The sequence below is a fragment of the Mytilus galloprovincialis genome, chromosome 1, assembly GCF_965363235.1.
Source record: "Mytilus galloprovincialis chromosome 1, xbMytGall1.hap1.1, whole genome shotgun sequence".
Lineage (NCBI taxonomy): Eukaryota > Metazoa > Mollusca > Bivalvia > Mytilida > Mytilidae > Mytilus > Mytilus galloprovincialis.
Genome location: NC_134838.1, coordinates 641,827 through 667,116, shown reverse-complemented (window position 1 = coordinate 667,116; position 25,290 = coordinate 641,827). Strand labels below are relative to the sequence as shown.

At 32.6% G+C, this 25,290-nt stretch overlaps 1 protein-coding gene across 23 annotated transcripts in view; it reads left to right on the top strand.

Moving 5' to 3' along the window:
* LOC143062216 (muscle calcium channel subunit alpha-1-like) overlaps window positions 1–25,290 on the top strand; it is a 157,440-nt gene that overhangs the window by 59,967 nt on the left and 72,183 nt on the right. For 16 of the 23 annotated variants that reach the window (XM_076234059.1, XM_076234011.1, XM_076234016.1 and 13 more), the window contains exons 4-8: window positions 13,892–14,031; window positions 15,248–15,268; window positions 18,715–18,821; window positions 23,555–23,707; window positions 24,885–25,078. In XM_076234059.1, coding sequence (XP_076090174.1) covers window positions 13,892–14,031; window positions 15,248–15,268; window positions 18,715–18,821; window positions 23,555–23,707; window positions 24,885–25,078 — 615 coding nt within the window. Of the gene's footprint in view, window positions 1–13,891; window positions 14,032–15,247; window positions 15,269–18,135; window positions 18,243–18,714; window positions 18,822–23,554; window positions 23,708–24,884; window positions 25,079–25,290 lie in introns of those variants that run through there. The other 7 variants (XM_076234072.1, XM_076234078.1, XM_076234028.1 and 4 more) reach the window with 3 other exon arrangements.

Sequence of the window (25,290 nt, the reverse complement as noted above, 5' to 3'; positions counted from 1 at the left end):
GGGAAATGCTCAACCAAAGCTTTTCAGTATCTGACATGTTGTGTCTGATGACAAACTTGGGAAATGTTCAACCAAGGCTTTTCAGTATCTGACATGTTGTTTCTGATGACAAAATAAAGGTGATTATTATATAATTGATATAATGGCACTTTTCACTTTTGTCTTGTTAATTAGAAATGGTCTTTGATTGATATGAAAATGGCTTTTTATGTTAATTATGTGTAATGAATTCTTTTCTTATTTTTTACATTGACCCAAACGTTGTTTTAATGATTTTCTCTTCTGTTGTCCAGTGGTTGTGGCCCTTGTTCCTTTAACAATGGCACTAATAACTGTACCTGGTTTGCTGTCATTTTGTCAGTCTCTTGTATTATGCTACTCAATTTAAAATTTAATTTCAATTTGTTCTTCTTTGAATTTTAAATCGATTTGTTAACAGCTCATTTACTAAGTTTACAATAAATTATTTTAAAGAATATCCTTCCACTAGCTAGTTTATTCTGTTTTAACCTGTATCTAATGATCTTTGTGTGTGAATACTTATTGAATATTGGGGAATCCCTCGTCAAGTTTTGTAAGAAAATCCATCTCCAGTCAATAAACAGTTGTATACGATTGATACCCTATTCAATGCTTCATAGACTTCTAAATATCAATTATTATTCAGTTTAAAAGCGCTGGTACAATATGTCTTGGACAATTACAGTCTTGAAATCTCAACATATGAAGTCATCTCAATGACCTTGGAAACATATCAAAAGATAATATACAAATTAAAGTGTTGTATATAGAATGGTAATTCTATAATAAAAGTTTTCTTCCAAAAAATTGGTTACTTTTAACTGCTTTGAGGAGTTTAACAACATTGAATTTCAATGAGGGTCTCACACACTTTTTGTTACACTGTCTACCAATAAGGGTCTCACACATGTTTTGTTACACTGTCTACCAATGAGGGTCTAACACACTTTTTGTTACATAGTGTACCAATGAGGGTCTAACACACTTTTTGTTACATAGTGTACCAATGAGGGTCTCACACACTTTTTGTTACACAGTCTATCAATGAGGGTCTCGCACACTTTTTGTTACACTGTCTACCAATAAGGGTCTCACACACTTTTTGTTACACTGTCTACCAATGAGGGTCTCACACACTTGTTGTTACACTGTCTACCAATGAGGGTCTCTAGTTAATAGTTGTCTTTATTGACCCTCATACTAAATCTCTGGTAGAAAGTTGTATTATTGAAACTAAAGAGTATAAAATTGCTCATTGTAGAAGTCTGTACCATGAGCTAGTCTGATCTCTGGTTAATATTATTGACACTCATACCACAATTTTTAATTAAGATGTTATCTAGATATATAAAGAAAGAGACTCCTTTTCCTTCCTATAATAATAGCACAAAGTAAGAACCTTCAGGACTGTTTCCATTGTGATGAGAATAGAACATTGGTATGGAGCTAATAAACTACAAATGATAGACATTTGAAAGACGTATTGCTTTCTCTCTCTATGTCATGCCATGTTAGGAATCTTTTGTGTCTTTCTTTATTTACTTATAGCTAATGACAGTTTAGTCAGATCAATACGTCTAAATCCCTGGCAACATTTTATAATGAATAAAGACGCAGGTGGTTTGTAGTGAAGACATCTTGTTTAATGAAGGAGTAACATAGCTACATGATAGAGAAAGTCAGCCATATTGAGGAGGATAATGGTTTTATTTTGTCTCATATTTTTCTACTTGTGTGCCCAGAAACCATTTTTGATAAGCCTAGGCACAGACCATTCATCTTTTCTTGGAGTATATATTGGTGTTTTTTTTCAACACAATATTTTTTAAACTAAATCTTTTATTAAATCAAATGTTTTTATTCTTTACTAAATTTCAATAGAAACCATTTACCTTTCCATATATCCCTTCAGAAGCAAATTAATTGTTTGTCTTATCCCTTCTGGGATGAAAGACTCAAATTGCAACACAGATGGGGTCTTAATCGGGAAAATTTTCTGTCGGTCACCTATCCTGATTGTCCTTGACCTAATTTTTCATGGTTCTGGCACTGTTTTGTCATGAGAACATTCTGACTTATTATGAGTTAAATCGGATAACTATGTATATTTGGTATTATAGAATCATTACATTTCCACCAGACCTTGACCTCATTTCATTGGTCAATATTATGTCTTTTTCTCAGATACTATTAGCAAAAGCTATATATAGGTTAACTATTTTTGGTGAAGTTAAGATAGCAAGGTGTACAATTAGGAGATAAATGTAATACCCGTTTACTGTCTCCGCTAACGCGTCGCCAGTAAACTGAATTTGTGACCATCAAATCCCCAATTGATGCCATCGGAGCTTAAAATACAATATTGTTATCTCCATTCTAATGAAACTGACAGAAAACAACGTTAAAACATGTATTTAAAAACTTTCATATGCCGTCTGCGCTTGCGCGTACATTCCATAGCATCAATTGACATGTAGATAAGTGACGTTATCCAATCAAAATGAACGTTACAAACGTTGTTGCATTAGAATTCTGTTTGGCTGTTTCGTCTGAACATGCTGAACTTGACTTCCTTTTAATGCTTCAAAAGTCAGTGTTATGCTTTCATGGTTAAGTTTGTAATGTTGCTTTGATAATATAAACAAAAGGTAAATTTTCTTTGGTGTACAGAAGAACTGCGGGGCATACATGTCTGTCTGGCAATATTTATCTGACCTTGACCTGAACTTGGTAAAAGTTTAGTTTTGATTGTTTGCACTTTTTTTCATTGTTTTTTTTTCTTAGATACCACACTTCTGGGAGGGTGTTCATAAAAATATTTAGGATTTCTTGTTTAGAGGTCATAGTTTCATTATGTAAGTACATCTTGGTTTGGAGCTGATGTTGCCAAGACATACCAAATGTATCCTATTTTATTGTAAGAAAAGGGGGGATGTGATTTTAACCAGGCATAATTTTGATGAATAGGTAGAATCTCTTAAACTTGTAACTAGAAGCCATGTATATGTAGGAATAAAAGTAATAATTTGTGTATTTGACAATTATTGTATGTTCTGATCTTAGCAGTAGAGACATGACTTAGTAATTATCCATTGTTTGACTATTTACCTTGGCACATAGGAGATGTATGGTACAACATTGGAAGCAGATGTGCCTTCATTGCATGTTCCTTGCTAATTTGTTCTATCTTTTTGAGTAGCTGGGGGTCTGTGAGGGGTCTGTGCCTTCATTGCGTGTCCCTTGCTAATTTGTTCTATCGTTTTGAGTAGCTGGGAGTCTGTGAGGGGGATGTGCCTTCATTGCATGTCCCTTGATAATTTGTTCTATCTTTTTGAGTAGCTGGGGATCTGTGAGGGGGATGTGCCTTCATTGCGTGTCCCTTGCTAATTTGTTCTATCGTTTTTGAGTAGCTGGGGGTCTGTGAGGGGTCTGTGCCTTCATTGCATGTCCCTTGCTAATTTGTTCTATCTTTTTGAGTAGCAGGGGGTCTGTGAGGGGGAGGCAACATCTTATTTTGATAAAGAATCAGTGAATATGATTATACTGCCACACTTGTGAATTTGTCTTTTATCCGTCATTATAAAGCTTCTTGATATTAGTAGCAATGATGTTATAGAAGTTATGAAGATGTTTGGTACAGACAGTGTGATCAGATTCTTAACATGATAGCTTTTGAAGGCAATACAGTGACCTATAGTAATTAATTTCTGTGACATTTGGTGTCTGGTGGAGATTTCACTAATTGGCAATCATACCACATATTTTTTTTATACTTTTTTAAAAGCAAGATTCTGGAGGGAGACACATCACTGTACCCACACCACAGCCAACAAATATTGGCTCAAACTCCTCTTATACAACCTGCTCATAATATTAGATTAGTATATAAGTTAATTGTGAGGAATGTCATCTTAAAGGGATGTCAACTATTCTAATGCAGTAGTCCAATCACAAACAGTATCAGAAATTCTAAGGGTCTATAGGCCTGGTGTCTTCCCTTGTCTGTTATCTGTATCAGAAATCCTAAGGGTCTATAGGCCTGGTGTCTTCCCTTGTCTGTTATCTGTATCAGAAATCCTAAGGGTCTATAGGCCTGATGTCTTCCCTTGTCTGTTATCTGTATCAGAAATCCTAAGGGTCCACAGGCCTGATGTCTTCCCTTGTCTATTATCTGTATCATAAATCCTAATGGTCTACAGGCCTGGTGTCTTCCCTTGTTTTATATCTGTATCAGAAATCCTAAGGGTCTATAGGCCTGGTGTATTCCCTTGTCTGTTGTCTGTATCAGAAATCCTAAGGGTGTATAGGCCTGGTGTCTTCCCTTGTTTTATATCTGTATCATAAATTCTAATGGTCTACAGGCCTGGTGTCTTCCCTTGTTTTATATCTGTATCAGAAATCCTAAGGGTCTATAGGCCTGGTGTATTCCCTTGTCTGTTATCTGTATCAGAAATCCTAAGGGTCTATAGGCCTGGTATCTTCCCTTGTCTGTTATCTGTATCAGAAATCCTAAGGGTCCACAGGCCTGGTGTCTTCCCTTGTCTGTTATCTGTATCAGAAATCCTAAGGGTCTATAGGCCTGGTGTCTCTCCTTGTCCGTTGTCTGTATCAGAAATCCTAAGGGTCTATAGGCCTGGTGTATTCCCTTGTCTGTTGTCTGTATCAGAAATCCTAAGGGTGTATAGGCCTGGTGTCTTCCCTTGTTTTATATCTGTATCATAAATTCTAATGGTCTACAGGCCTGGTGTCTTCCCTTGTTTTATATCTGTATTAGAAATCCTAAGGGTCTATAGGCCTGGTGTATTCCCTTGTCTGTTGTCTGTATCAGAAATCCTAAGGGTGTATAGGCCTGGTGTCTTCCCTTGTTTTATATCTGTATCATAAATTCTAATGGTCTACAGGCCTGATGTCTTCCCTTGTTTTATATCTGTATCAGAAATCCTAAGGGTCTATAGGCCTGGTGTATTCCCTTGTCTGTTATCTGTAGCAGAAATCCTAAGGGTCTATAGGCCTGGTATCTTCCCTTGTCTGTTATCTGTATCAGAAATCCTAAGGGTCCACAGGCCTGATGTCTTCCCTTGTCTGTTATCTGTATCAGAAATCCTAAGGGTCCACAGGCCTGATGTCTTCCCTTGTCTGTTATCTGTATCAGAAATCCTAAGGGTCCACAGGCCTGATGTCGTCCCTTGTCTGTTATCTGTATCAGAAATCCTAAGGGTCCACAGGCCTGATGTCTTCCCTCGTCTGTTATCTGGTTATCTGGTTATTATGTCATATGTGGTTGGTATGGCAGAAAACATGCAATACACAAAATAGATTAACTTTTTATAAAAACAAACAAAGAGAAAGATTATTGGTTATTATTTATCTAATTTTTGCTCACGTTTTATTAAACCTGTTTAAAAGAAATTTAAATTAATTTTGTTTTGAAAACAGGTTTTGCCTGTTTGAAAGAGAAGTTTTTCTGGTTTTTAAAGGCAGTTAAACATATAAAAGTTTAAATTCTGTAAATTTATTTTTTTTTTTAGATTAGATTATATAGAAAAAACTCAGTTATATATATGTTTAAAATGACATTTTTATAATCATTTATATTTCTGTATTATTTTTAATGGCCTTTTGTGTGTTTATACACATTAACTTTGTTAAACAACACCATACCACAGTTATTGATGGCATCTTCATTAGTTATTATTATATAAACCCCTCCAAAGAAACCTTAATTACATTTAAGATAAATGCCTACGATGACCATATTCACCACAATTAAATCAACAGGACAAGAAAAGACACCAATAGGTTAAAGTCCTAATCCAATTGATGACTTGTGTGAAATTTATGTTTTCCTTCTTAGCTCTAAAATCAATACTGGAAGAGATTATTTGCTGTAATGGCAGAACAAAGTTATTTACTCTTCAGGAAAAAAAGAATTATTTTCTGTCTAGTTTGACTGTAATTGTTTCCTTTGGTTAGTCTCACTCTCACAGTTTTCAATCAGATTGAAGACTTTAATTTAATTGTTTTGATCATGATTCCATTAAATAGATTCTTGATTGTATTTCCACTTAATTAGCAGTGACTTTTAAGATGTTCTAGTTCTTTTCTGACTAAATCAATGTTTTAAGTCACTAGAAGAAACAAATCTCATTCAAATATGTAAGAATTAGGTTTTAGAAATACATTTTTTTCACAGACTTTCATACAATTGTACATGCATGTTGTTTTGGAGGTCTTCAATGATGAATAAATGAACTATGTTGCTGGTAGTTCAAAATCTAACTCTAAGTTTGAATAGAATTAACTCGACCAAGATTGAGGCTTATATGAAATTATGTATGTAAAACTGATTCATGCTTGTAAATTCCTCTCTTCATTGATGTTTGATGAATTCCTGCTCTTGTAAGGTATAGCTGCATATTCTTATCTTTATTAACTGGGATTGCCGTTTTTCCCAACCAAACTTCAGTTCTCTGCAGGCTCTTTGGCTTACACACCAATAAAAACTGGCTGCCCCAACCAAACTTCAGTTCTCTGCAGTCTATTTGGCTTTCTCCACCAAATAAAAACTGGCTGCCCCAACCAAACTTCAGTTCTCTGCAGGCTCTTTGGCTTTCTCCACCAATAAAAACTGGCTGCCATTATAGCCAGACATGCTAAAAAAGCAGTGTCTATAAAGTAACAATTCTCACTTAGTAGTGGCAACTATTTTAAACTAAGTATGAATTATTACCTTTGAGTTTAATATTTCCTGTGATATTTTACAATAAATGTGTTCATGCATATTTTGTTTTTTGGAAAGATTTCAAATGTTGTAGGAGGTACTATTAATAGAGTTTCACTACAGACTTCAACTCTATCCATGATATTATTATCAGTTATATATAATTATGTAATGCTATGATCAATAATCAACTCTTGGATTGCCAATGTTTTATGATTAATCAGGGTAGCTCAATTATTCCTCAGTTATTTGGAAAGAATTCTAAAATAATCTGCCATTATCTTCTTATAAGGAGAGTTTAATTGACAAATCACATAATGATATCATATGCTGAGGATGAAAAATACATTTTTGTATGAAGAATCTTACTACTGGCAAAACAATGTTTCTTACATAAAATAATTATATGAGATAGATATGTTAGACCATAGAAGAACCAGCTCAGTAGTGTTAAGGTGACATGTCCAGAGTTTTGGTCAATCCATGGCCTGGTCAAGCCAAAGACTGAAAAGCTGTAGTTGCTCAGATTCTCCATTGAGCACTCAGAATTAAGGAGTCAGAGATAGAAATGGAAGACTCTTTATCAGGTTGGCCTGAAATTGATTTGGAAGTATTCATCCCTCCTTTGGAAGTACGATCTTTGTCTGCATCTTAATAAATTTTGGGGTGTAAGCATCCCTCTCCAGGAGTTATTCATCTCCACCTGGAGTTATTGCGATCTCTCTGCTGTGGTTATTCCGATCTCTCTGCTGTAGTTATTCCACCTTCTGACTGGAGTTAGGATGTTTGTCTGGATCTTAATAGATTTTTGGGTACTAATCATCCCTCTCCAGGAGTTATTCATCTCCACCTGGAGTTATTCCGATCTCTCTGCTGTAGTTATTCCACCTTCCTCTTGAGTTAGGATGTTTGTCTGCATCTTGATAGATTTTTGGGTACTAAGCATCCCTCTCCAGGAGTTATTCATCTCCACCTGGAGTTATTCCGATCTCTCTGCTGTGGTTATTCCGATCTCTCTGCTGTAGTTATTCCACCTTCCTCTGGAGTTAGGATGTTTGTCTGCATCTTAATAGATTTTTGGGTACTAAGCATCCCTCTCCAGGAGTTATTCATCTCCACCTGGAGTTATTCCGATCTCTCTGCTGTAGTTATTCCACCTTCCTCTGGAGTTAGAATGTTTGTCTGGATCTTGATAGATTTTTGGGTACTAAGCATCCCTCTCCAGGAGTTATTCATCTCCACCTGGAGTTATTCCGATCTCTCTGCTGTAGTTATTTCGATCTCTCTGCTGTAGTTATTCCACCTTCCTCTGGAGTTAGAATGTTTGTCTGGATCTTAATAGATTTTTGGGTACTAAGCATCCCTCTCCAGGAGTTATTCATCTCCACCTGGAGTTATTCCGATCTCTCTGCTGTAGTTATTCCGATCTCTCTGCTGTAGTTATTCCACCTTCCTCTGGATGTTTGTCTGGATCTTGATCACCAAGAACTTGTTTGTTATTCATCCTTCATTCTTATTTATCTTAATGATTATGAATATTTGTCTTATTGACCTTTATGTGACCTTTACATGACAGCACCTTTTGTTTACAGTTGACAATTGGTTTCAGTGCTGTGTTGGCTCAGACTTATTATCTAGTCTATCAATAATTCCCTTGGGTCACATCCAAACGTTTTTTATTTAAGCAGCAGAATTAGTTTCCTACGATTATTTTGAATCTGACATTTCAAATTTGTTGTTAATTGTGTACTTTTGTGACTTTTCCTTTAAATGGTAAACAGTATGATTAGTAATGTGTCAATACGGTTTATGTAAGATTTACTACATCATAAACTTAACAGCATGTCTAAATCTACTAATGTAACTCGTCAACTCAGACTTATATCATCAGTCATAAAAACATATTGCAATATTCCTGTGAATATTAAATACAAATCAGATTCTGTTCCAATGTAGAATATCTTCAATACTCTGTGATTGGTAGGCTTGTCAGTAATCAAATGCAGATTAACTTTAGCTTTATTGCTTTTTATAATCTTATTTATTGATAAATTTAAAAGGTCTAAACAAAATTTAGAGACAAATGGCTAAGGATGCAATCCTTCCCTTTTAATTCAGACAACCAACATGGCTGCAATTATTAAAACTGAACATCAGGATAAGGCAGCAATGTTGATTGCTTTCTATGCAATTACACAGATTTTGTAAACCCAAAGTACCTACAAAGATTATTTAGCTAACCTTTCATTATTGTGTAAGGGGAACATGTTCTTTAACCTTAGTATGTTCCTTAGCTATCAACCTTTCATTATAGTGTTTGGGGAACATGTTTTTCAACCTTTAGTATGTTCCTTAGCTATCAACATTTTGTAATTGTGTAAGGGAACATGTTCTTAAACTTTTTATGTTCCTTAGCTATCAACCTTACTTAATTGTGTAAGGGGAACATGTTCTTCAACCTTTAGTATGTTCCTTAGCTATCAACATTTTTTAATTGTGTAAGGAGAACATGTTCTTCAACCTTTTATGTTCCTTAGCTATCAACATTTCTTAATTGTGTAAGGGGGAACATGTTCTTCAATCTTTAGTATGTTCCTTAGCTAGCAACCTTTCTTAATTGTGTAAGGGGGACATTTTTACATTATTTATGTATGTGCCTGTCCCAAGTCAGGAGCCTGTAATTCAGTGGTTGTCGTTTGTTTATGTGTTACTTATTTGTTTTTCGTTCATTTTTTTACATAAATAAGGCTGTTAGTTTTCTCGTGGGAATTGTTTTACATTGTCTTATCGGGGCCTTTTATAGCTCACTATGGGGTATGGGCTTTGCTCATTGTTGAAGGCTGTACGGTGACCTATAGTTGTTAATGTCTGTTTTATATTGGTCTTTTGTGGATATTTGTCTCATTGGCAATCATACCACATCTTCTTTTTTATATGTTCTTCAACCTTTCATGTTCTTTAGCTATCAACATTTCTAAATTGTGTAAGGGGAACATGTTCTTCAACCTTTATTATGTTCCTTAGCTATCAACATTTTGTAATTGTGTAAGGGAACATGTTCTTAAACTTTTTATGTTCCTTAGCTATCAACCTTACTTAGTTGTGTAAGGGGAACATGTTCTTCAACCTTTAGTATGTTCCTTAGCTATCAATATTTCTTAATGGTGTAAGGGAACATGTTCTTAAACTTTTTATGTTCCTTAGCTATCAGCCTTACTTAATTGTGTTAGGGGAACATGTTCTTCAACCTTTAGTATGTTCCTTAGCTATCAATATTTCTTAATGGTGTAAGGGAACATGTTCTTAAACTTTTTATGTTCCTTAGCTATCAGCCTTACTTATATAATTGTGTTAGGGGAACATGTTCTTCAACCTTTAGTATGTTCCTTAGCTATCAATATTTCTTAATTGTGTAAGGAAACATGTTCTTCAATGTTAAGAATGTTCCTTAGCTATCAACCTTACTTCTTCAATGTTTAGAGTTTTCCTGAGGTATATCAACCTTTCATTAAAGTGTTTTGGGAACATGTTCTTCAACCTTAGTATGTTTCTTAGCTATCAAACTTTCTTAATTGTGTAAAGGGAAAATGTTCTTCAACCTTTATTATGTTCCTTAGCTATCAAACTTTTTTGATTGTGTTATGGAACATGTTCTTCAACCTTCAGTATTTTCCTTAGCTATCAACCTTTCATTATAGTGTTTGGGGAACATGTTTTTAACCTTAAGTATGTTCCTGCATGAGCTATCAATCTTTCTTAATTGTGTAAAGGGGACATGTTCTTCAACCTTAAGTATGTTCCTTAGCTATCAAATTTTCTTAATTGTGTTAGGGAACATGTTTTTCAACTTTTAGTATGTTCCTTAGCTATCAAACTTTCTTAATTGTGCTAGGGAACATGTTCTTCAACTTTTAGTATGTTCCTTAGCTATCAAACTTTCTTAACTGTGCTAGGGAACATGTTCTTCAACTTTAAGTATGTTCCTTAGCTATCAAAATTTCTTAATTGTGTTAAGGAACATGTTCTTCAACCGTTAGTATGTTCCTCAGCTATCAAACTTTCTTAATTGTGTTAGGGAACATGTCCTTCAACCTTTAGTATGTTCCTTAGCTATCAAACTTTCTTAATTGTGTTAGGGAACACATGTTCTTCAACCTTTAGTATGTTCCTTAGCTATCAAACTTTCTTAATTGTGTTAGGGAACATGTTCTTCAACTTTTTGTATGTTCCTCAGCTATCAACCTTTCATTATAGTGTTTGGGGAACATGTTCTTCAACCTTTAATATGTTCCTCTAAGCTATCAACCTTTCATTATAGTGTTTAGGGAACATGTTCTTCAACCTTTAGTATGTTCCTCTAAGCTATCAACCTTTCATTATAGTGTTTGGGGAACATGTTCTTCAACCTTTAGTATGTCCCTTCTAACTATCAATCTTTCTTAATTGTGTAAAGGGAACATGTTCTTCAACCTTAGTATGTCTTCCAACTATCAACCTTTCATAATTGTGTAAAAGGAACATTTTCATTTGCCTGTACCAAGTAAGGAGCCTAGTTATTAGTTGTAATATGTCATAATCATAAGAAAGGTGTTGAGGGTAGATCTTTGTATGTTTCTTTTCAATTCTAAACAACTTTTATAGACTATGGGTGTCTTTTGGTTAGGCCAAAAAAAAAATATATGTCTGTTTAAGGTTACATGCTTTAAAAAAATAGGGTAGGCAGGTGATTTTATTTTTTAATTTTATTTTTTGTGACATGATTTTGAGTGTGCGGTTTTGTCTTGTTGTGGTCCGTGTTGATCATGGGCAGAGTTTACCCGTAATTTTCATGATTGGATTATTTCCCTTTGTTATTGATTGGAAAAATAGCGGCAAAATGTTTATTCCATCACACAAGACTGGAATTTCCTTAAAACAGCTATCATATTCAGGATTATGAACATTGGCATGTATCAGGCAACACTATCTTCACTTTTAATACGAGTTCAGTTTATTTTCCACTTTACGACGGAAATGAAATGGCTTAGGGTCAGCGCTTAATATAGGGTCGGTCAGGTAACCGTAAACAGACATATATTTGTTTTTTGGCCTTATTGTTGTACTTAGGTTGCTGTCTCATTGACAATTGTACTTGTTTTGCCTCAAAGGGATAAGAATAATGAGACTACTGGTATATAAGTCCCTAATTATTTATATGTCAATTCTGGGTAAAGAAGCACACAATTTCAAACAAAGGTATGGTTGTATGTTGACATCATATAAAAAATACACTACTTTGGTAATAAGAACAATAATTAAACATGATTGTCAAAGTAATGCTTGGATATCCTTCTTCTTAACTATATAAAACAGGATGAATTTTGAGGGTAATGAAAACATCACGTATACTTTGAAATACATTAATTCATTTCTATCTTCTGATATCCAATCTCCAATGAAACAATATAATATTTCAACTTAACATAAAAATCATAGAATTTGTAATTTTATCAAAAAAGAAACTGCTAGATAATTGAAAATTGACTGTAGTGTAGAGATTTTCAATATCAATGCACACACAGTCTGCTTAAACAGACACCGCAGATGATCTTATGAATGGAAAAACTGAAATTATTTTGTTACTTGGTTTCCATAGTAACTGATTATAAAAGTGTATCAATATATTACTGTGATTATTGTGTTATGGCTTATATCCAGATAAAGGTTTGGTTGTACTCTGATCAGAGATCTCATTAGCTAATAAAAAAAACAGGCTTTATGTAAAATATGCCCACAAGAAAAAGGTTCTGTTATTTTTTGGATGTGACATGTTTTATTTAGAGAACATCACTGATGTCAGAGTTGTTGATAGAGAAATATTTTACATGCTGGTTACAATGTTCAGACTTTCTTACTAAAACCCCTGTGTGGACCCCCTTGATTGCTGTTCAGTATACCAATATAGGTACACTCTAAGATGTAAATTGAATGATATGTGACAATTATATTATCTCCTCCTCATCAAACTTCAATGATGCTGTAGACAGCCACTTCACCACTTTATAGATTGATATTCAGTCTGTATATAACCAACCACAGATATCAATAATTTAGGAGGGGGTCTTTCAATACTTTGACATTATTTTAGGGTGATTTTAGCATTATAAATGCAGGATATCAAATCAGAAGCATTTATAAGAAGATAAGATAAGAATTTTATTAATCTAATCAAGAACCCATAAAGGATGATTGGAAAAAGCAAAACAGAAAACTAATACCATACTATAACGTTATGAACATGCAGGATCAGAGCCTAACACAACATGTGTTTTATATAACTGTTATATTAAATCTTATAACAATAAAATACTAAATTACTTCATATATTTTGTTTTATATATATACATTTATATCTTTGTGTATTTACATGCATTTATTGACATCTTTGTGTAAATTACTGTTTGAAAGACACTCAAGTTAAATATTGGTTATATAGGTCACCTTATATCCTTCTCGATTGAGCAAAACCAATACTGGTTAATAAGCTATAGATGTAAAACATTTCAAATAGAACTAACTGCTTCATTTATATTCAAAACATAAAGGAAAACAAATTTGATTTGACCCTTATTTCACAGTTCACAGAACTTGGAAATGAAATGGGTCAAAATTTGATTGAAGGTAGTTTGGGGTCACATAAACTTGACACTTAGTGTACATAGATATATGAAGATGTGGTATGAGTGCCAATGAGACAACTCTCAATCAATGTCAGAATTTGCACAAAAGTAAACCATTATAGGTCTATGTACAGCCTTCAACACAGAGCCTAAGGGCGAGCTATAAAGGGCGCCAAAATGACTAGTATTAGTAGTCACTCTATATAAAAAAATTAGAAAAGAACATCACTTATGAACCACATCAACAAACAACCACCACTGAACAACAGGTTCCTGACATAAATAATTTTAAAAGTAATATGGTTAATATATATATATATATATACTGAATTGGGGAATTTTGTCCAAAAAACATGTCCCAAAACATGAAAATGTGAAACTTTACCAGCTGTGAGCTGGACATGTGTCTTTGGTATGTGTCTTTGGTGGACACATATTTTTGTTTTATTTTTTTGATTATTTATAATTGTATTTTTCTTTATAATTTCAGGAGCACGTAGAATATATTTTCCTTGTAATATTCACATTAGAAGCCATAATGAAGATAATAGCATATGGTTTTGCATTACATTCTGGTGCATACCTACGGAATGGCTGGAACATTCTAGATTTTATTATTGTAGTTATAGGGTAAGTTAGGGAGATAATCTGACAATAAATGTTTATTTGTTACGCTTCTGCCACTTTTGCATACAATTATGTGATGCTTTCTTGTGGACAATTAATCGTATGTCTTGTCAACATTTCTAACAAATCTTTTTTCTAACTTTTTTCATCTAAAGGTGCAAACTATATAAAATGTTTTGTGAATTCTTTGTATTATTAACTCTGTATTTATTCTTGCCTTATCCAATCATATAATTATTTGAATTCTGTAATAAGTAGGCAATGATTAGTATTAAAGGGTTGTTCACTAACAGTGGAATCATTTATTTTGGTGGGTACCAATTTTTATTGAATTGATGAATACTTACATTTTTGTGAATATTTAATTTCGTGGCTTTAGTAAAGTGTGCATACGTTCCTTTGAAAAACTTGTAATTTGTTGAACATTTAAATTAGTGGTTCCATAAGAACCCATAAAATCGAACAAAGTCCTATGAGTACTAATAAATCCACAGTATATGTATTTCCTATGAGTACTAATGAATTCACAGTATATGCATTTTTACATGAAAATCAATCATCTGAAAGCAAAATATAACATTTAGTCATATGACAGTGTATCATAAAATTCATAAAAAACATGAACAAATAAGTTAATGAAAAAATTATTAAAAATTCTTGTGCTTAATATGGTGGCCATTCATAAAATGGCCTTATTATTTAATGTTTTTGTAATTATTGTTTAAAAAAAAAAAATAGTTGGACCTTCTTTTATCTGTGATAAATAGCAATGCTTTAGCACTTACTTTGATGCTTCAGGTTCACACGGCGAAGATGGCAACATTACGTTAAATCCTGGCATTGTCACTTATTACATACTGTTAAAACAGAAAATTCTGTATATCTTCATATTTTTTTTAAAACGTTTCCCTATAATGGTTAACCCAAATTACACAAAATCATCTATTTTCTTGTGTGAACTTTATTTATTTAATATTTAAATTTGTTGCAATGGTTTTGGTTGGGGGTGACATTTTTTTTTAAGTTGACTCTTGAACATGAAAAATTTAATTTCCCATTTAGTTACACGTTTTTTTAAACAAAATTCTTCTTCTATGTTGAAAGTTAAAACGTAAAATGTTGACAAAATTATTAGGGTTGCTGTTTTAACAGTGTGTGATACAAGGATTTATTATTATGTTGATAAAATTAGTACTAAATCCAAACTATATTTTCTTAGTCTTTTCACGGTAGTTATAATGTGAGTACAATATATGATTATTTGAGCATGCCATAAGTCATCGTAATTTTGTCGACTTCCCTGGCGCTTTTATCATTGTCGTGTAAAAGCTGTGAAACAGTTGTAAAGAGTCAGTGGATTTCCCTAGAGTTTATATAGACTTACACATATAGCCTATAGGACACACGTTTGTTGATACACTAGTAAAGCACTCACTTATAGTCACCTGACAGTTCTGACAAATCGTCAATAGGCTTTACTTCACAATACTTGATAATAATTCTTTTTCAATTTTATACAAAACTTTTTAAGCTGCAATTCATTTAATGTCAAAGAATTAGTAAGTTGATTAGGTCATATGTGTCCATGCAATAGAATCCCAGACATCAGACCTTCAATTCATGATATAGATTATGTTGTACGCAGAGTGTTGTTTTTGTAGAGTAGATGTTCGGTTTTCTGCAGTGTTTTGTTTTGTATTGCTGTTAAATGAACGTAAATATGATAAAATTTTATGCTATTGATATAGTCTATTGAAATTTCACAAAACCATGTATAGTTGTAGCTCAGGTTCATGCATAAAATAATTGTATTGTTTCAGTTTTGAGTCAATACACTTATTACATATGATTTTATTGAAAATGAGCATTGATCCACAAAACCAATAGCAAAAAAAACATCACGTAGAAATTATGTAATAATTATATAATATTGTGCTGTATTATCACCAGGGTAGGTGTAGACATTGGCCTTATACTTTATACAGACAGTAATCAAGAAACATCACATCATGGTTACCTAGAACAATCTCTCATATTTACAGTTGTTAATTTGAGATTTGAGTTTTTATATAGGACAATATCAAATTTTAGCTGAATTCATTTTGTACTTCTTCATCTTTATCCTAAAAGATGTATACCTAGTTTAAAGTCATCTAGTCTTGTCAATGCCATATTTGTCACTAAGCAGGGTCAACAGGTCATCAGACCTAAACCTGGAAATATAGGTTATACTTCTGCTGTGTTAAATATCTTAACTATCTTTTAAGGTGGTACCCAACACTTTCACTAAAATTAATTTGGCTCGTTTAATTTTCATAAAATTTTGTAAAAGTATTTACTTTGACCCTTTAACAAAAATATCAAAATATCAAAAATTTTGAACCAACCGTTTTGTCAGAAAAATTACACTGGTTATATAGCAGTTTGACAAACACCAATTTTGATCATTGAGAAGCTTAATATTCCTTTTACAACACAACTTAATTAAAACGTTTAGCTGATTTTACAGAGTTACCTCCCTGTAGTGTTAGGTACCACCTTAAGGAATTCTTTTATAAATTAAAAGAACTTTCCTGATGTTTAAACCGTGAATTCTAATACCCCTTGCAGATCATATATATATTGTAAAACAGACAATAAAAACCTGCACCATATTTATAAAATGTGGTATGATTACCATAAAGACAACACTCTACCAACGAACAAATAATGTAGAATTCAGGTCAACAACAACATACAACCTTCAACATTGAGTAAACACCCATACTGCTAAGCCTCTTAGATAATTGACCAATAAATTGATCAAATGAAATGGATGCAAAATGTGACTTTAAGGGCAGAGATAATTGTTGAATTTATGCATCTTCTCAAGAAGAACAACACATCACATGGAAGATGTCACATATTTTTGGTAACAAAATTGTTCATTTTTGAAAAAAATACTTTTTTGGCTTCTTTTAAACTGACATTTGTGGGTGTTTACATTTATTTAAAACCGATGTGATTACTGGGTAGTCAGTAAGTTGTCATTAAGATGTTTTGTGTCCTAATCATTCGTTAGAAAAAATGGTAAATAAGTGGGGATACAATACATATACTGTATCCTTATGTTATTTCACAGAACTAGATGATAATTGTAATGTAATGTGTACTTTCTGTTTACCACAGTGTTAGATAGATGAATCCCTGGATGTGTTTTTGTCTCTATATTGTATACAATTATTTCAGTCATATATAGTTTTTTGTTTTTTATGTGTAATTTCATTTTTGTTGACAATCATCACAAGGACCACAATGGTTTTATATCCTGTATTTAAAGCATTGTTTCTCAAGGTCAGCAATCTAAAAAAAATATCTTGTGTCTCAAAACAGCAGTATATAACTCATATAAAAGTACCTTGGTTGGTAGATATCAAAGCTACATCACATTTTGTGGAATCAGGTTGAAGTGAAGACCCTTTATCAATACTTTGTTTACAAGGATCTGACAGAGCTCAATTCTACTTTCTGTTTGATACATCATGTCTACAAATCTAATTTTTGCCTCCAAATTCTGAACAACAAATGATCCATGGAATTCTGAAATGGTTTTCAGAACCCAAAGGATGAAAGAACCCCAAAATGTTCTTTTTAGAACACAAATAAAAATATGTTAGAACCCTAAGACCAAAGCATTGATCCAGGGTTTGTATTTTAATCAGATTGAGTTTTGAGTGATGCTATTCAGAAAAAACTTCAGGTTTAGCCAGCAATTTTTGGATGCAGAATTCCCTGATGTTGCACTAATAAATCTCACAATTTTGTCCACAAAAATGGTATTAACAAAAGCTGGCAAAAATTTCTAAATTTACAGTACTGACTGCGGGTCTAAACAACTGATGAACAGTTTAAGTGAACTGACGTCACCTCACTGAATAACACAGGCCATATATGTTGTAAAATCATGTGATACTTATAGATCTTATCAAATGAGCACAATTTCACAATCAGGATAAACGGAGTGACATGACTCTACCAGCAAAACATTCATATGCATGTATACTAAAAGTCCATCTGACTGATTATTCAGAGAAATATGCTATTGATCAATAATATTTTTTATTTCAGTATATTTAGTTTTGTATTTAAAGAATTAGACCTTAAGGGTTTTGACGTCAAAGCCCTACGAGCATTTAGGGTGTTGCGACCTTTACGTTTAGTATCAAGGGCACCTAGTAAGTAGGCATGCCAGGACAATCATTTACCTACTTGTTTTGCATCATTAATCCTGCATTGATTAAAACAGTTTGATGATCAAACATGCAAAAAATGTTATTTGCTTATAAGAGTGTTGATTAACATATGAGAAGAACTTAAATAAAGAGCCTTATTTACTTGAAAATTCACTCAACAAAATATCTTTTAGGAAATCTATGAACATTTTTTCGGTGAAAACCAAGAAATATAGAAAAAATATTTCATTAAATATAGGAATTAAAAGAACTTGGACACACTTTCTGCAGCAAATAATATGTTTTTCATGAATATGGAAATACCTGAATTATACTGGGTAAAAATTTGATTTATTAATAACACAGGTTTGCATGTTGGTACTATATATATTTAATTTCAGTCTAACATATGTGTTTTATAAAATGTATTGTGGTGTGCATGTTATACTAATTGAGTGGACTGGTTTTCTTGCAGTATAATTAGCACTGTTTTCTCCACACTGAACTTCAATAACTTTGATGTAAAGGCCTTGCGGGCATTCAGGGTATTACGACCATTAAGACTTGTTTCTGGTGTTCCCAGTAAGTACATGTAGGTGTTGTCCATCAGTGTTGTCACCTTTTTGTTTCATTGTTAGAAATGTTTTTATATTTTTAATTTGCATTTACTTTTTAATGAATTACTATTTAGCTTACCTGGTCCAAGGGTCTGAGTATCAGCTAGTCTCATCAGCTTGAATCCCTTGTCTATCGTTGTCTATCCACTTTTACAAAAAAGTAAAATGACAATTTTAATAATCCTATATGTGTTTGGCTATGATATTGACAACTATAGCTGATGGAGAGAAACTAAAATAGAATTGTAAAATATATCATGAATACATGATCTACGAATAATTCAACATAGCAAGACAACTCTTTATAAGAATTATTGCCCTTAAATGACAATTATTTGTTATTTGCTTTTGTATGGAAAACTATAAATGATGGATGAAAATATCAGTTGGCCCACAGATTTCCATTCAACACATAGGCCTACTTCGATTTGTCCAACTCGGGTTAGTAGAGTCTGTCGAGTTTACTCGACTGACAACCGAACACACTGAGTTAACTCGACATCAACCCTGGGTCGGGGCAGGTTTAGTCGAGTTTCAAGATGGCTTCAAGTTGTTGCAACAAATAAAAATGATACAAATAAACTGATATTTGACAAAATACAGCCGAAGAATAAGGCTTACGTGGTGAATTTATTATTGCATGTATTTTGGAATCAACAAATATTGTTAATTTGTTTATCAACTATCGGTAATGTTATACATAAAACAGAAATTTTTTTTTTTTCTGAACAATTTTTTTCTGAATCGTTTATTACTCACTAACAAACTATTTTGCAAAAGCACACAAGATCAGGACTTTTTTTCTGAAACATAACATGTTTTTTTTTGTTATTTTAATACTCAATTAAAAATAATTTTTCACATCTTTTACTCGATAGAAGAGTTTTGACTAGATTCGGAAAGGTTGCGCTAATGCGCATTAACACTGATCTTTTAATTCGAGTCAACCCGAGTTGGACGAATCGAAGTAGGCCATATATTCTTGTTGTTTAGGCAAATATTCCAGATAATTGGTCAATACTGGCTCCTTGGGGCCTCTAGTTTTCATAAGGTTTTCCCTGGTTTTAGGTTAGATTGATATGTCGCATCAGAAGATAACTCTGTTAGTGTTTTTTTTAATGGGTTTCAATTTTCAACAAATTATTTAATATTTCCTTTTTAAAAGAACGTTTGTCTAAGGAAATTCTTGTAAAATTAAAGGAAAGAAGTAAAATGATTTATAATACAATAAGTAAGACAATGATTACGTTAGACTGTCTCACGCTGTTTCCTGTCCAGTCTCAGTCCATAACTCTTCTACAACCCTTTAAATACAGTATTGGAAAAGTGTATTGTCCTTCATTTACTATCACAACACAATATTTTCTCAGATATAGATTTCTTTTTTTCTCAAATTTTTGAATCGATGAACAATGGATGATAAAATACAAGTTATGACCTTTTCTGCAAAAGATTTTTATTTTTATCGATTTGTACAACATGATATCAAAATAAATGATAAACGTGTAACCTACATCACAACACATAACCTGCATTGTAAGAGTGGATTTTTTTTTATCTCTTTGTTTCTTTCAGGACACATAACGCTGTAACTGCATTTACATGAGGCAATAGTCAATATATAAACAATTTCTATTTTCATGCTTCTAATTATAGAAAGGAAAACACTAAAACCTAAACATTTCAAAACTAAGAATGTTTTTATACCATACCTGGTAGTTCTGTTTCTTGGGAGCAATACTGTTTTCTGTGATCTAAAATTATAGTTTAGAATTTGTATATCAATCAAAAAATGTACAGGTAGATATCTTGGACTTACTCAGGACAATAGTACCTGCCTTGTCTGTTGAAGTATTTGACCATTTCTTCTAGAATATTTAATGGTGTTGATGCCTTTTTACATATTTCACAGATTTTACTGTTAAAGTCGAAGTCTGAATCTGAATGTTTTAAAATTGTCTTCACACAAAATTTCAATCTGTTCAAGTTTAATGTCAACTTTTGTTTGTTTGGGTCCAGGATACATCTTCATGAAGTTTGAGACACATGACATTTAATAACAAAAGTGATATTTGTTGGCAGGTGCACATGTTTTAAAAATATGTTATATAATTTATTTACCTGTTCATTTAGGTAGATATCAAAGGAAATAATTCTATTTGAAAGAATAAAATAAAAAAACTATTTCAAATTGGATTTTGAGACCTTGGTGATTTGTTTTTTGCTTTCAAAATAAGTAATAATTAAAGATATGTTATCTATTTCCATAATAATTAAGAGCTTGTTTATGCTGGTATTAATTTTAATTTGAAAAACTGACCCTTAATTTAGATGTAAAGATTTGCAGACCTTATTTTCTGGTGATCAATATTATTTGAACTATGAATCTCACATTGACTCATTTTTTTAACTTTACACATTTCTTATAGTCTTATAGTCCTTGCTGGCAAAAAATATACTTACATACATATTCTGATTATGATTGATGAAACAATGAAAAAGGGTGCATTCAGTGTTAAAAATATGTGTAACTAACTTTGAAATTCTCCACTAATAATCATATTCATACAGTCCCACTGGGGTTTACAATTACAGTTGCTCATAATTCTTATCGATCTCATGACATGTTTTGAGAAGACTGACAAATAAATTAATACCTTGATATGACCATGAGGGACGTAGAACTTTATCGTGTGTGGCTATTGACAGAAGTAATGCATTTTGGGAATGTCAGGTTAGAATAAAGTGACTATGACACCCAGTTGTCTGGTACAGTGGCATATATAGATTATGTAAGCAACATAATAACTGACAGATTGATATTGCTGGGGTTTCCAAGTACAGGAAAGGAATTGTACTAGCTTAAAGAAAAACAAATACAAGGTCTAATCAACCATTTAATTTATGCTTATATATAGCTTCATGACATTAAATTAAACAAATACTATTTTATGGACGACTGATTTCAAATGAAGAGTGAGAAAATGGGAAAATGTAGGATGTTCTGTATAACGGGAAAGTTCTGAACTGAATTATTTTTCTGGTCTTTGGTTAAATTGACTATAGATAAAGCTAATAACTGCAAAATTCAATTTCTAACAAATTAAAGGTACTTATTCCATTAATACATGTTAAAGGTCTACTTATGTGTGAGACCCACTTTTACATCTATTTGTAATGTTTCACTGCTGGATCTTCTCACGAAAATGACTTGACCAATCAAAAATTGGATTGAAAAATTAGACCAATTAGAATTTGTATTGTCTGTATGCAGTCTTCTTTCAAAGTGCCTATCCCTTTCAGTTATCAAAGATGGTCACCAGTAACAGCTGATTTTATAATGTTTTGTTTTTTTCATTTAGGTTTTATATAATTTCTGAATTTTTACTGACTTGACAAAAGTGTTTTTAATTTGTAAAATGATTGCTGAGTTTGATGTTTTGACATCTGACATCCACATAATAGTTCCTTCACAGTAAGTGACAAAAAGTATATTAAAGAGATCCACCCAACTTGTGTCTCTACACATATTATTTTAGAGAAATTAAATGTTAAAATGCATGATGTTGGAATTTTCAGATTTTATTTTTAGCATGTGTATTATTTTTATTTATACCATTAATCCAGTTATTTGGAATAACTATTTATTGTGGTGTTGGTATATAAATAACATACCTGATTTTAATGATAGTAATTACAAGCATAATACAGGTGTGAATTACATATTGATCATCATTTTATATTCATCTACAATACTGGAATTTTCTCTATTGCTTTTTAATGAAGATGAATTGATTGAATACTATCCTGTGTTATAACTCTTTGACTATTGACCTTCAAGGTTCTTTAGAAATGTATGTTTACTTTAAATATTATCTAACAGTGTTGTCCATCAAAGTTCTGCTATGTTGCTAGTGAATGTTAATATCTTCAAGTCCTGTCATTACTAGAATCGGGTTCAGAACATCTTGATTCTGGTGATTTAACCTTTGGCCATTATTAAAATCATTCTGATCCAGTTCTGGTGATTAAACCTTTAGCCATTATTAAAATCACTCTGATCCAGTTCGTGTGATTTAACCTTTAGCCATTATTAAAATCACTCTGATCCAGTTCGTGTGATTTAACCTTTGGTCATTATTAAAATCACTCTGATCCAGTTTTGGTGATTTAATCGATGGTCATTATTAAAATCACTCTGATCCAGTTTTGGTGATTTAATCGATGGTCATAATTAAAATTACTTGGATCCAGTTTTGGTGATTAAACCTTTGGTCATTATTAAAATCACTCTGATCCTGTTTTGGTGATTTAACCTTTGGTCATTATTAAAATCACTCTAATCCAGTTTTGGTGATTTAACCTTTGGTCATTATTAAAATCACTCTGATCCAGTTTTGGTGATTTAATCGATGGTCATAATTAAAATTACTTGGATCCAGTTTTGGTGATTAAACCTTTGGTCATTATTAAAATCACTCTGATCCTGTTTTGGTGATTTAATCAATGGTCATAATTAAAATTACTCAGATCCAGTTCTGGTGATTTAACCTTTGGTCATTATTAAAATCACTCTGAGCTAGTTCATTCATTTTGATTATTCTGCATTTGAACTTAACAATGTTTGAATTTACTGATAGCTTAGTTATTTTATATATTTGTATGCTACTGTTACATATATTTTATCTTGTTTTTCAGGTTTACAAGTAGTTTTAAATTCAATTGTGAGAGCTATGGTGCCTTTACTTCATATAGCCCTTTTGGTGATCTTTGTAATTATTATATATGCCATTATTGGGTTAGAACTCTTCTCAGGAACATTGCACAAGACCTGTTATAAAAGGGATTCAGGTAAGTCAAGACACAATGAACATTTAATGGTTTATAGATAACTGAAGGTCAGTCTGAACTCAATCAGTATGGGAAAATCTTGGTTTTTTTTCTAATAGTGGGCAGTGGGATAAACACCAATGAGACAGCTACCTAACAACTGAAAGAACCAAAATGTCATCTTAAAGTCAGCATACAGGTCGTCAACAATACACTGGTGTCTTAAAGTCAGCATACAGGTCGTCAACAATACACTGGTGTCTTAAAGTCAGCATACAGGTCGTCAACAATACACAGGTGTCTTAAAGTCAGCATACAGGTCGTCAACAATACACTGGTGTCTTAAAGTCAGCATACAGGTTGTCAACAATACACTGGTGTCTTAAAGTCAGCATACAGGTCGTCAACAATACACTGGTGTCTTAAAGTCAGCATACAGGTCGTCAACAATACACTGGTGTCTTAAAGTCAGCATACAGTTCATCAACAATACACTGGTGTCTTAAAGTCAGCATACAGGTCGTCAACAATACACTGGTGTCTTAAAGTCAGCATACAGGTCGTCAACACTGGTGTCTCTTCAAGGACTGATGTATGAATTATACTTATCTGGATCTGATGTACAGTGGTTGTCGTCTGTTTATGTAGTTTATACATGTTTCTCGTTTTATATAGATTAGACTGTTGGTTTTCCCATTTGAATGGTTTTACACTAGTAATTTTTTGGGCCCTTCATAGCTTGCTGTTGGATGTGAGCCAAGACTCTGTGTTTAAGGCCGTACATTGACCTATAATGGTTTACTTTTATAAATTGTTACTTGGATGGAGATTTGTCTCATTGGCACTCATACCACATCTTCCTATATCTATTATCATATAAATATATACAGGTCAATGCTTAGTAGGATACCGTTGACCTCCTGTACTAACATTAATAGTTCCTCAAAACAATAAAGTATGAAGAAATAGAGTTAGGGAGTAAATGTCAATGAGACACCAATCTAAAAATACATTTGAACCAGAAAACACATCCAAAAGAAAACAACAGATTTTGTTTTCTCATTTTTAGTGTTTTGATTTTAAGTGACTCTTCAAAAGTTGGACTCTTATTTTTACAGGTTTATCAGAAATTTGTTCCCTGTTTGCATCTTCAATTTCTTTTTGAGCAAATATTGTAACTGTTGCTATTTAATTTTAGGTGAAATGATGGAAGAACCACATCCCTGTAATTCAGAAGAAAAAGGATTTAATTGTGATAATGCCACCTATGAGTGTAGAAAAGGGTGGATAGGCCCTAACAATGGAATAACTAACTTTGATAACTTTGGATTTGCTATGTTGACAGTATTTCAGTGTATAACTATGGAAGGTTGGACAAATGTTTTATATAATGTAAGTCCTTTGAATGTGTCCTTTGTTTTATACATTGTAAGTTTCAGCATTATTTCCTTATACATGTATCACTTGCCCTACCAGATTATTGGTAAATGAATAATTACACACAAGGTTATGTTCAGATTAAGAAGTTTTGGTTGATTAGAAAAAGAAAAAAAAAATGAGAAACTGTATTTTCCTCCGGAGGAAACTTAGTAATACTGCCTTCA